Raw genomic sequence first — 12,008 nt, 5'->3', positions numbered from 1 at the left:
TCTCGGATCTGATTCTAGGTCACTTCGGTTAATGTTAACCAATGGCAGTGATTGGAAAATTAGAAAAGTTCCAATCAACTCCTCTCTCTGGAAATCCTCTTCCTTCTAATATAATGACTTACAAATCTTTAACAATCTAAACCCTTGATCCAGGTTCATGCCTTACCTGGCTGATGGCACTCAGGTCCCACAATAAATAGGCAGGACTTATAGTCAGTTCTTTTCCCTCAATGGTCATGTTCTTCTTGGTCTGCTTATTCAGTTCTTGGAAGTCTTTGGGGTTATTCAGTTTCAGAAGTGCTACACTGGCCTCTGAATACAATTGCAACTGTAAAATAACAGAAGGGTTACCCAGAGAAAAACTCAACCTCAAAGAAGAGACACGTTTGATCCCAGTTTGATCTTTAATGTTTAAATATATACATAGTGTATGATGCATACTTAAACATATTGTATATATATTTAAAGATTAAATGTATTTCTTTATATAGATTATGAACTAGTAAGGCTATTATCACCAAAAGAAGACCTGAAGAGGCCAGACACACTTCCCAAGTGAACGGAAGAGACCAGGCATGTAAAGCAGAGCGAGTGGTGAAGTTGTGGGAAATGGGACATTTCAGGGCCATCCACAAGCTGCAGCCACTGCTCAACATTGACAAATGCGGCCAGATCCTGAGACACCAGGATCCCCGAGTGTTGTAAGAAATCTCCCCATTTTTCAATGCTGACTCGAATGTTTTTGATGGTCATGCTCTCAAACAAAACACAACTGGTCACCAATTGTGACCTTTGTTCTAGAATATTACCAATCTGCTTCTACTGGGAGAAACCTGCAAAGTAACTGCCCAGACTGGCAGAGAGCACGCCTGTTAGCAGGGTCTCCAATCGGCTTCTGTGCCCCACATTTAAGAGGAGTACCTTTGACAGGACTGACTGTAGGACTTCCATACGAAAAGCGCTTTTGGGGGCAAAGCTTTCAAAGAAATCATGTCTAAGGGAACATCACAAACATCAACATGTTTTACAAACAGGCTTTCCCACCACTACCAGAGTCCACACCACCCTTGAGCTGTTTCATGTTCTAACTCTGTATCATTCAATTTCCTATGAAAAGAGGCTTTCAGACCTTAAAGGGTAGGGAGGATTGGAAACTACTAATCTTGGAAAGCAAAACCTTCTGCCCAACTGACTCTTCTAACAGGGCCAGTTCCTTAATTTATGACATCCTTTCTTACTTTATAAAACAGAGCAAACATAAATCATTATGGGCTCATTTTGAACTCTTGTATATGCCACATGACTATATTTACCTCATCTTTCAATGTTTCATCAGCTTATTTATGCCAAAAACTAGAAGTTAAAGTTAGAATTTCATTTATATTTTTCCCCTTAACACAAATTGTGTGTGGGTGTATGGGCATGTCCATGCACAAGTGAATACTGTCTTCTGACAGATTACCTTCTTCCACGCTAATGGTACCTGGCATATACTAAGCACTCACCGAAGGTCAGCTCCCACTGCTGTCATATCCTACCTTGCTATGTGGTGGGACAGGTAGGAGGCAGGGCAGATATTCTTCTATCCGGACATCTACTGAGTCTCACTGCCCACCCCAGCCTCCCCTGCTTCACCCCTCCCTCCCTCACTGCCTCCCACAGCACCTCTGAGGGCTCCCTGGAATATAAAATCACCAAATGTTTATAAATGTAGTGTTTTAACATTGGGTAAATATCCTTATCTTAATCTCTTTATCCGAAATGACTGTAGTCTGAGAAACCATTCTGAAATTTCATAGACATTTTCCTAATTAGAAAGATGAAAGGTAAAGAGCTTCAGGAACTATTTACATGTTGAAACAAGCTTTTCTGCTGCCATCAAGTTGTGAGTGGTGAAAAAGTTGGGGAGGAAGTATCCTCTGATAGCCACTAGGTGGCACCCTAATCCTGGACACTTAATTACTTCTGCAGGGAGACAGGAGGTGGTAAGGAAAAGTGGGTGTAGTAAGTGCCCAAGGCTGGAGTTCCTAGTTTGGGCAACTATGGGCAACTGCCTCCATATATAGCTTCTTATGTGAAATTATCATTTCATCTAAGTTCTTTAAATTATAAGTTTCTCAAAGAGAGAACAACTTCTACACCCACCCACCGCAGACCCACAACAGACATTTCTTTAACCTGATGGAGAAAAAGGTTTGTTATTTTTAAGCCAGAGATTTCAGGATGTTTGTTTACTATAGCATTATCTAGAATAATGGATCGATATACCTATACATGGTGGCATAAGGTTAGGGGAAAAACATGCCAACTAATATAAATGAAAAATAAACTCATTCCAGTAATTAGACAACTCAAGAATTTTCTAAAACTAAAATCAGTTCCAGAGTTGTTTGTTTAATCTACTGAAGTGCCTACTTTAGGAATAAAACAGGCCAAAGGGTACTATCCTTTAAAAGAGCAGGTGCATAAGGTAATTTCAGGGAAGTCACTAAAATGAGCATCAATGCAGTATTACAATAATTTACTGTTACCTTGAATGTGCCTTGAATAGAGGTTTGAGGGAACAGAGTCCAGGTAGGACAATATGCTGTTCTCACCCCCACCCGCACTGTCCTTCCTGTCGGAACAAACACCCTGGTCAGCCTTCAAGGATCTGTACAGGCTCTTAGTCTTTGAAAACTTCTCTCATGTCTCTAATCCACATAGACCTTTCCTGACTCTAAATGCCAACCCGAAGCCTCTGCTACTCTGCTCGATACCTAATATCACACTGTCTTGTCTTGCTGCTTGAATACTTCACATGCACACATACTGTCTCCAAAACATGACTCTAAGTAGCTCGAAGATAAGTCCATGTTCTCTACTTCTTTTGCACACTCGCTCAGCAACCAGTAGCACTGAAGCATAAACCAAATGGTAGAATGTACTTGAGAGCTCTGGGAAGATTCTTCCACATGCTCTAACATATGTTAAAGAAGTGAACGAAAAATCAAAAAACAAGTGAAAACTCCACTATGAGTAAAAATGACTGAAAATACAGAATGATTTAGAGTGAGCTAAAAATAAAGACCAAAGGATAATCTCCTTTCCCAAAAGGTGAATTCTGTGTCCATCATGTACAAAAATTCTACAGATAAAGGGTTATTAATGACATCAAACTAGAAAGCTTTTAATAGAAAAGACTTATTTGTAAAACTATAGGCCACATAAGAGTTTCAATGAATTCAAATCTATTGTTCTGCAACTGCAACTACACTCAACCCTACTTTCCCTCCTCGGGAGTGAGGAGATTCTGGTTTTGCTCTAAACAGAACGATAAATGCAAAGTTGTACGTATATGACTATGGTACCAAAACCCAAAGTGACTTCTTAGAATAATCACATTGCTCAAACATTTCCCTTTATATTCCAGGCCATGGTACACGGCAGGTATGTTCTCAGTCACAGCATTTCTTCTTGCTCATGCCTTCCACAAGCATTTCTGGAGTGGCCCCCTAGGTGCCAGGCCCTGTGGTAATCATGAGGGGTACACAAGTGAACAGGCAGTGCCTGTCCTGGGCACTCGTGCCCAGGCAGGGTCTAAAGGACATAACCGAGCCCTGGGTGCTCGGAGGCCACAGGCCTACCTCAAGTCCTCCCGGAGGACCCTGGGAGGGCAAAACGGTCCAGCTCGTTCAGGTCCTGAAGTCCAGTGTCTAACAGCCCTCTTCTCCCACATGCCACAAAGCACCTCTAACATAACACGCCCTAAGCTAAGCTCTGGATTTCCTTTCCAAAAAACTTGCTTCCCCCATGGAGGCTCCAAATGTGGTTAAAGCCATCACTTCCATCTTCACTAGTAACATCCACTTCCCCTTTCATTTTTCCTTCCCTCTCACCAATGGCTAATAAGTCACTAGGTCATGCTGAGGACTTCTTGCAGATGTTTTTGGAACCATTCTCATCACTGGCACCATTGCCAAGGCACTTGCTGAACCTGAACATCTTGCCGGGCTATAGCCACAGTGGCTGAACTGGTTTTTTGCACAGCCTCATCTTGCTTAATCTCTGCCTACCATACCTTCACCTATTACATTCCTTAGAAACAGATTAAGTGCTCCTGGTTGCCCCCTGTCTCCAGGATAAAGTTCAGGCACCTTAACAGGAGATCTTTCTCAATCTGGCCTCAATCTCTTTTCCCCTTTCTCAGCACCAGCAAAATCCCTGCCTGGTTTCTAGCCTCCAGGAACCAGCTGCCTTGGTTTTCAGGAAACCATTGACTTATAGGCCTCCAGTCCTTTGCTCAAGCTGTTCCTTACTGTTGGAATGGTCTTTCCCCCTCCCTTCTCTGCCAGGAGAACGGCTGCTGTGTTCAGGGCCCAGCTAAGATTCCTTCTATTCTGCAAAGCCTTCCTTGCCCCAGTACAACTAAAGCCCAGGTGTTCCTACAACACTGTATAAACACTTACTTGGAAGTGATCACCCCCCAAAATTACTTAAATGCTTTTATTCACTCAGTGATCCTTAGCACACTCCCTGGCACACAGCAGACATTTACTAAAAGCTCACACTCTAAATGGAGTGACAGGAACCCAGTGACAGGAAACTTCATTCTCAAGGTATTCATAATAAAACCAGGAAGAGGAACCTACAGAAAAACAGTCACTCGAAGAATTGGCCTCAACTGCTGATACACTCCTCTTGTTCCCCTTGGTCATTTTCTCTTTAGCCTCCAAAAACCAGAAGTTCTAATCCCTGAAATTGATTGCAGGTGTTGGCATCAGGAAAATGACCTGTAATGAATGTTGTGGGTACTCAGCCTGACCCTCAGAGGGGGTGATAGCCTCCACAAAGACAAGTCTGGGAGTCCAAATAAAGCTCCAGCTGGGTGAATGAATGGTGGAAGGGGGTATCATCATGCACAGAGCACAGAGCTTGCTGGTACTCCTCGTCCAATTCAAGGTACTCCCCCGCCCTACTTCTACCTGCACACACCACTCCATACCCAAAGTAGTTTGCTGAAGGGTTAACTGCTACTAGGATTGGCATTCTTTGGTGGCACACACCCATCCACCAACAGACGCACCAAAAGCCGTCAGCACTGGTGAGCACCTGCAGCAGCCAAAGAGCAGTGGGGTGGTCAAACCCGAGTGGAGGATGGAGATGTATCATGAACCTTCTTTCCTTTAAAAATGTATTACAGTTGGAATCATATAAACAGATTCAAGAATGTCATTCTTTCTGCATAAGGAAGTTGAGCTAACAGTCAGAAGTACAGCTACACGTGTCTATAATTCTCGAACCAATAGCTTGGAAGCCAAGAAGCTAAATAAACATTGGGGGAAACGAATGCTAATCTATGCTTTTATCTGTCCAAATCAGTACGAAAAATAAGTGACGGGAGAAAAACACATGCAGAACAGTGAAAAGAGGGATCCCTCCTTCCCACCACTCACATAAATTGGCTACAAATGATCAGAGACTTAAACATAAGACTTGATACCATAAAACTCGTAGAAGAAAACAAAGGGAAGGATCTCCTCCATAGCAATCTTGGCAATGAGTTTCTGGACGTGATGCCAAAAGCACAAACAACAAAATAAAAAATCAATAAATGAGACTACATCAAACTCAACAACTTCTGCACAGCAAGAGAAACAATTAACAAAATGAAAGGAAAACCTAAAGAATGGGAGGAAATTTTTGCAAACCATATATTAGATAATGGGGTTAATATCCAAAATATAAAGACCTCATGCAGCTTAACAACAACAAAATCCAATTTAAAAAGGAGAAATAAATAAATAATAAATTAGAATGAGCAGAACTAAGTAGACATTTTTTGAAAGAGAACATTAAAGTGGCCAGCAGACATGAAAAGATGTTCAGCATCACTCATCATCAAGGAAATACAAATCAAAACCATAATGAGATACCACCTCATACCTGTCAGAATGGCTACTATCAAGAAGTCAAGAGACAACAAGTGCTGGCAAGGACGTGGAGAAAATGGAACCCTTGTCCACTGTTGGTGGAAATGTAAATTGGTCCAACCACTATGGAAAACAATATGGAGGTTCCTTAAAAAATTAAAAATAAACCTACCATATGATGCAGCAATTCCACTTCTGGGCATATAGCCAAAGGAAATGAAAACAGGATTTTGAAGAGACATCTGCACTCCCATGTTTATTACAGCATTATTCACAATAGCCACGATATGGAAACAACCAAAATGCCCATCAACAGGTGAACAGATTAAAAAAAAAAAAAAAAGATGTAGCATATATACATAATGGAATATAGTAATATTCCATTTGGCCGTGAGAGGGGAGGATATCCTGCTATCTGTTACAACATAGATGGACCTAATGCTTAGTACATTACACTAATAAGTGAGGCAAGTCAGAGAAAGACAAATTATATGTGGAGTCCAAAAAAGTCAAACTCATAAAAAACAGAGTAAAATGGTATTTACCAGGGGATGGGGGACTGGGGAATAAGACCGATGTTTTAAAACACAAACTTTGCAATGAGTAATAAATAAGCCAGAGAGAGCTAATACACAGTATAATCAATATAGACAATACTGTGCTATAATTATGTAGTGATAAATACTGCTACCATGGCAATCATATTACAATACATAAATGTATTTAAAGTAACATATCATAGGGGCACCTGGGTGGCTCAGTCGGTTAAGCAGACGATTCTTGGTTTCAGCTCAGGTCATGCATGATCTCACAGTTTGTGAGATTGGGCCCTGCATCAGGCTCTTTGCTAACAGCGTGAAGCCTGCCTGGGAGTCTCTCTTCCTCTCTCTCTGCCTCTCTCCTGCTCGCTCATTCTCTCTCAAAATAAACATTAAAAAAAAAAGTAACATGTTGTACACCTTAAATTTACATAGTGTTATGTCAAACTTTTTCAATTTAAACAAACAAAAAAACTTATAGGAAGGAGGAATATCTATTTTTAAATAACTGAAGATCAGTAATAATTCAACCCTGATCTAGCTGCACACTACCATATTTCCAGGTACCATAAAAAAAACAGGAAAATATGAAAAAAAGAAAGAATATAAATATCATTCTATTACCATCGCACTTACAGAGGTGATGTAGTATATCTTAAAACAGTGGTACATTTATGGAGAAAAGAAGTTAAAGGGAACTTTAGGAGTGGGGCAGAGTATAAAAAATATGGTCAAGACAGGAACTCAAGAACTCTCCAATCACTGCTCTCCCCCACCATTGCTTCCTCATCTCTACCCTTTCACCTCTAAATTGTTAAACGACATCAATAGAAGGAAGTAAGAATCAGGAACCTGACCGTGGCAGAATTTAAAGAATGTTTCCTTGCAAAATCAAGAAAACCAGACCCTAAAAATTTCTGAGCCCAGAACTTTATGCCTTCTGTTCTAAGAAAAAGGCATTCATGTTTCATAACCCGGAATGTTTCTGACAGAACCGCAGGCGTCTTGACATAAGGTCAAAAGGAAAGAACACCCACACAATAGAGCAAGTGGCTTGAAAACAATAAATGTTAAGGAAAAGGCATGTCTTGGGTCAGCCTCCAGAGTCAACCCTAAGAAATGGCATCAAAGCATTAAGAGTTAGGGGTGCCTGGGTGGCTCAGTCAGTTGAGCATCCAACTTTGGCTCAGGTCATGATCTTGCGGTCTGTGGGTTCGAGCACCATGTTGGGCTCTGTGCTGACAACTCAGAGCCTGGAGCCTGCTTCGGATTCTGTGTCTCTCTCTCTCTGCTCCTCCCCGACTCACACTCTCTCTCTCTCAAAAATGAATACATGTTGGGGCGCCTGGGTGGCGCAGTCGGTTAAGCGTCCGACTTCAGCCAGGTCACGATCTCGCGGTCTGTGAGTTCGAGCCCCGCATCAGGCTCTGGGCTGATGGCTCGGAGCCTGTTTCCGATTCTGTGTCTCCCTCTCTCTCTGCCCCTCCCCCGTTCATGCTCTGTCTCTCTCTGTCCCAAAAAAAAAAAAAAAACGTTGAAAAAAAAATGAATACATGTTAAAAAAAACTTTAGAAAAAAAACAAAAACATATGGAGTTAATAGGTACAAGTTCTAAATACGTTGGTGGCTCAATTAGCTATTAGTGAAGAAGGCTTTCACGTTATCAAAATTCCAAGTATCTGACGCATCCTTCCTCTATGAGTGAAGGCTCTTAATAAAGGCTCAGGCTGCAGTCCCTGTCGACTTACTGTGAGTTTGACCTCCCCTACTCCCTCCCCTGTGCTTCCATTTCCTTGCACTGTCAGCTCCACCAGGGCTTTTGTCTGTTTTGTCTACTGCTATACTCTCAGCAGGTGTAACAGCACCTGAGACACAGTAGGAGCTCATTTGTTAAACAAATGAATCATGTTTCTGTCTGGGAATCCAGTAAACCAAGTAAGACTCTTCGACTTTTGCCCAAATAAAAAGAAAAGGGTAAGGATCTTCCATAAAGAAAGACAACACTGTGGCAGAATAGAGACCTGCTCTGCTTATGACTATCAGCTATGCTAGAATTCAAATGGACCACAGAGAACAGTCGGGCATTACATGAAATATGTTATACTCACTGCTCAGTTCCTATGCTCTTACCAGTTTTATTTTAGAAGAAAGATTTTCTGGCAATTTTGTTTTTAGTTGATTTGTTTCCTTGAATGTCAGTGGAAATCCACTCAGGAAAGCCAAATCTTGCATTAGCACTAACCCAGGGACTTCTTTATCCGTGGTCTAAAATAAGAGAGGGAAAAACACAACTCACTTTCCACACCATATGGCTGGTAAAAACTTACAGCTGGGAAAACTAGTAAAGATTTACTACATCTATCAACCAGCTTCAAAATCAGAACATTACAGTTACTTAAATTGGCACTCATTAATACTTGTAAGCTAGGCTGAGAGGAAAAGTATCAAAAAGCCTCTCAAGGTAAAACAGCTTTATTACTTATACTTTTATTCTAACCTACTGTATAAATACAATTGATTTAAAATAACATACCAAATAGCCCCTCCAAACTGTCTGTTTGCTGTTTCCTTTAAACATTCCATTCTGGGCATCTTCCACTACAATAAAGAATACAATAAGCAAGCACATTCTTAATGAATACTACTATGATATCTGCCAGGACACTACAAAGCATTTTGAGACTGTATAGCAGATTGTTATATGGTCTCAAAAACAGGTAGCTGGGGGAAACAAAATTAACCCATCCAACAAAAGGGGAATGATGTAATACCAGTGTGCAATTAAATGCTAAATTTTGCAGTGCTGTAGAAGAGATTCATTGGGAGTGGTGGGTACTAGGAAAAAGGGGTAACCAGAAGAAAGGCCCTTGAAAGCCAGGCCAATGGCATTATGATTAACAGCAGGGAACCACTGTAGGTCCTAGGGTTCCCTCAAGGGTGACAATGAATTCCTAAAATTCATCAGGTAAGGCCGAAAAGAGCAGATTAAGTTGGAGGGTGCAGAGGGGCGATGACACAGCCCAACTGGGAGAGTGTTCTAAAGTGATGGGGACAAATGAGATCATCTGCTTGCTGCTGTCATCTGGAGAGCCCAAGGATCTTGTTAAATAGGAGAGGTCAGAAGGCTGTCATCTTCAAAATGGGCACGGAAAGCAGGGTCTGGCCTGTCAAGATGGCTGTCGATCCTGGGAAAGAGTTTCAGAGGTACCATAAAAATAGAACTGGTGAGCAATGAAAAAAAGCAAAGCCTTTGCAGTATACTGTTAATCTTTAAAGGAAGCACTGAGCAGTAAGAATTATGAGTTCATAACAAATAAATTTATCAGATATGCACCTGTCTCTTTCTGTCTCTCTCCTATGCTGGCAGATCAGAGAACTCTGATAGATGTGGTATGTCATCTGTGCACAATTTCAGCAAGGTAGCTAATGACATCTCACGTCATCTCTATGGACATAACAGACACTTAGCCTAGATCCTAAGTTCAGTGGATTATAACCAATTCTGACTGAAAACTGAAATTATAAAGCCACAATTAACCTAGAGAGAGGTTTCGAAGATCGTGCCATAGGTTTGTGTTGTTCAACAGTCTTTCAAGGTTTTGGAAGACATAGAAGGCATGCTTCTATGAAATGTGTGGATTTACATAAAGCCAACAGAGAAGTGATTATGCTGGATAACATACTAGGGGTTCCCCAAAGTTCTTATTTGGAGCAATGAGTCAGACCTAACAAAATGAAATCTGCTACAAAGGTTAAGACCTTTAAGCTGGTACCAAAAACCAACTACACGAGCATAAATTAAGAAGTATTGGAGCATTAGCATGGATTGTTTCTTTTTTTTTTTTTTTTTTTTTTTAATTTTTTTGTTTTCAACGTTTTTTATTTATTTTTGGGACAGAGAGAGACAGAGCATGAAGGGGGGAGGGGCAGAGAGAGAGGGAGACGCAGAATCGGAAACAGGCTCCAGGCTCCGAGCCATCAGCCCAGAGCCTGACGCGGGGCTCGAACTCACGGACCGCGAGATCGTGACCTGGCTGAAGTCGGACGCTTAACCGACTGCGCCACCCAGGCGCCCCTAGCATGGATTGTTTCTTTAGAAAGACAGGTGTTTTAGTCCAGGGCAAGTTCAGTAAGAGTCAACAATGTGCTGTGGCCATACTGAATTTCTACTGTAATTCTGTGCTTGCTTGCTTGCTTAATTTACTCACTCATTTATTTAATAGACAGAGGGTGCTGAGTGAGGGAGGGGAGGGAGGGAGGGAGAGAGAGAGAGAGAGAGAGTGTTCCATGAAGGTCAGAGGGAGAGAGGGGGAGGGAGGGAGGGAGAGAGAGAGAGAGAGAGAGAGAGAGAGAGAGAGAGAGAGAGAGAAGGAACTGGGGCTCACCGAAAGCGGGGCTCTATTCACCACCATGAACCCATCAGGAAATCCTGTTAGACTGACCTTCAATCCAACCTGTTCTCTCTACTACTCTGATCCAAGTCACCTTCCCTCTTGCCTGAATCTTGCCTGAATGATTCTATCTTTGCCTCTCCTCAGTTTATTCCCACCACAGCAGCCAGACTGCTCCTTTTGGAACATCAGTCAGATCATATCACTCCTGTACTCAAACCCTCTAATGACTGCTCACTGCACTCTGAGTTAAAGCCAAAGTCCTCACCATGGCTGCCAGGGCAGACCCCCTATGTTCCCCATTACTTCTCTAGGCTTATCTCTTGCCCCTCTCCCTTGTTCACCCTATTCCAGCCACACCAGCCTCCCCGCCAGACACACTCCTGCCTCAGGGACTTTGCAGTGCTATTCCACTTAAGTGAATCACTCCTTCCCCATATATTCATGTTGTTGGTCCTCCCACCTACTTTAAATTTTCACTCAAAAATCACCTTCTCAGTGAGTCTGCCCCTATCACTCGATTTCCCCTGCTCAATTTTTCTGTACACCAGTTGTCTCCTACAAACTATATAATTTATTTGTATGCTGTATTTGTCTGTCTCCTTCTGCCAAGAGGTAAACTCAATGAGGGCAAAGATTTTTGTCTCTCTCTTCACTGCTGCATTTTCAGCACTGAGAAAAGTACCTGGCACAGAGTATGCACTCAATAATAAATACTTACTGAATGAACAGACCCACTCTCTTTGCAGACTGAACCACAGTGAAAAAAAAAGGTTCTATTCTACTTGACACACTATAAAAGTAACAGAAACTAAAGCTCATTCTGAGAAGAACAAACTAGAACACAAGCCCCTAAGAGACAGCTAAAGGAGTAAGAATGAAAAGAAATGTCACATGGGAAAGGGAGTATATTACATTAGTTCTGTAAGATTCCAAAGGGTACAAGTTTAACCAGCATGAGAAAGCTACAAGGAAACACTTTATAATTCCTTGTAAAGGTCAGTGTAGTCAAGAGGTAAAGTGATCTATCACAGGAGAAAATTCAGTTCCTCTAGATCAAAGGGAGTAAGCTTAACTGGAAACACCACTTTGCTGAGGAAACCCAGGCCCAGGCTACAGGGCTAGACTGTGTGGTTGTTGAAGTACTGTCCACTCGATAGGGTAGC

The 12,008-nt window shown here is 41.8% G+C and overlaps 1 protein-coding gene across 3 annotated transcripts in view; it reads right to left on the bottom strand.

Annotated features, from left to right (window-relative positions):
- Positions 1-12,008, bottom strand: part of GNPTAB (N-acetylglucosamine-1-phosphate transferase subunits alpha and beta) — a 72,573-nt gene that overhangs the window by 23,414 nt on the left and 37,151 nt on the right. For 2 of the 3 annotated variants that reach the window (XM_019446590.2, XM_019446589.2), the window contains exons 6-8: positions 8,985-9,049; positions 8,582-8,716; positions 167-328 (exon numbers count right to left, since the gene is read on the bottom strand). In XM_019446590.2, the coding sequence (XP_019302135.2) occupies positions 167-328; positions 8,582-8,716; positions 8,985-9,049 (362 nt within the window). The remainder of the gene's footprint in view (positions 1-166; positions 329-8,581; positions 8,717-8,984; positions 9,050-12,008) is intronic. The other variant, XM_019446591.2, reaches the window with a different exon arrangement.

Source organism: Panthera pardus, unplaced genomic scaffold, assembly GCF_024362965.1.
Source record: "Panthera pardus isolate Hobbes unplaced genomic scaffold, ASM2436296v1 HiC_scaffold_6, whole genome shotgun sequence".
Lineage (NCBI taxonomy): Eukaryota > Metazoa > Chordata > Mammalia > Carnivora > Felidae > Panthera > Panthera pardus.
The sequence above is the reverse complement of the archived record's forward strand: the minus strand, read 5'-3'. Positions and strand labels throughout refer to the sequence as shown.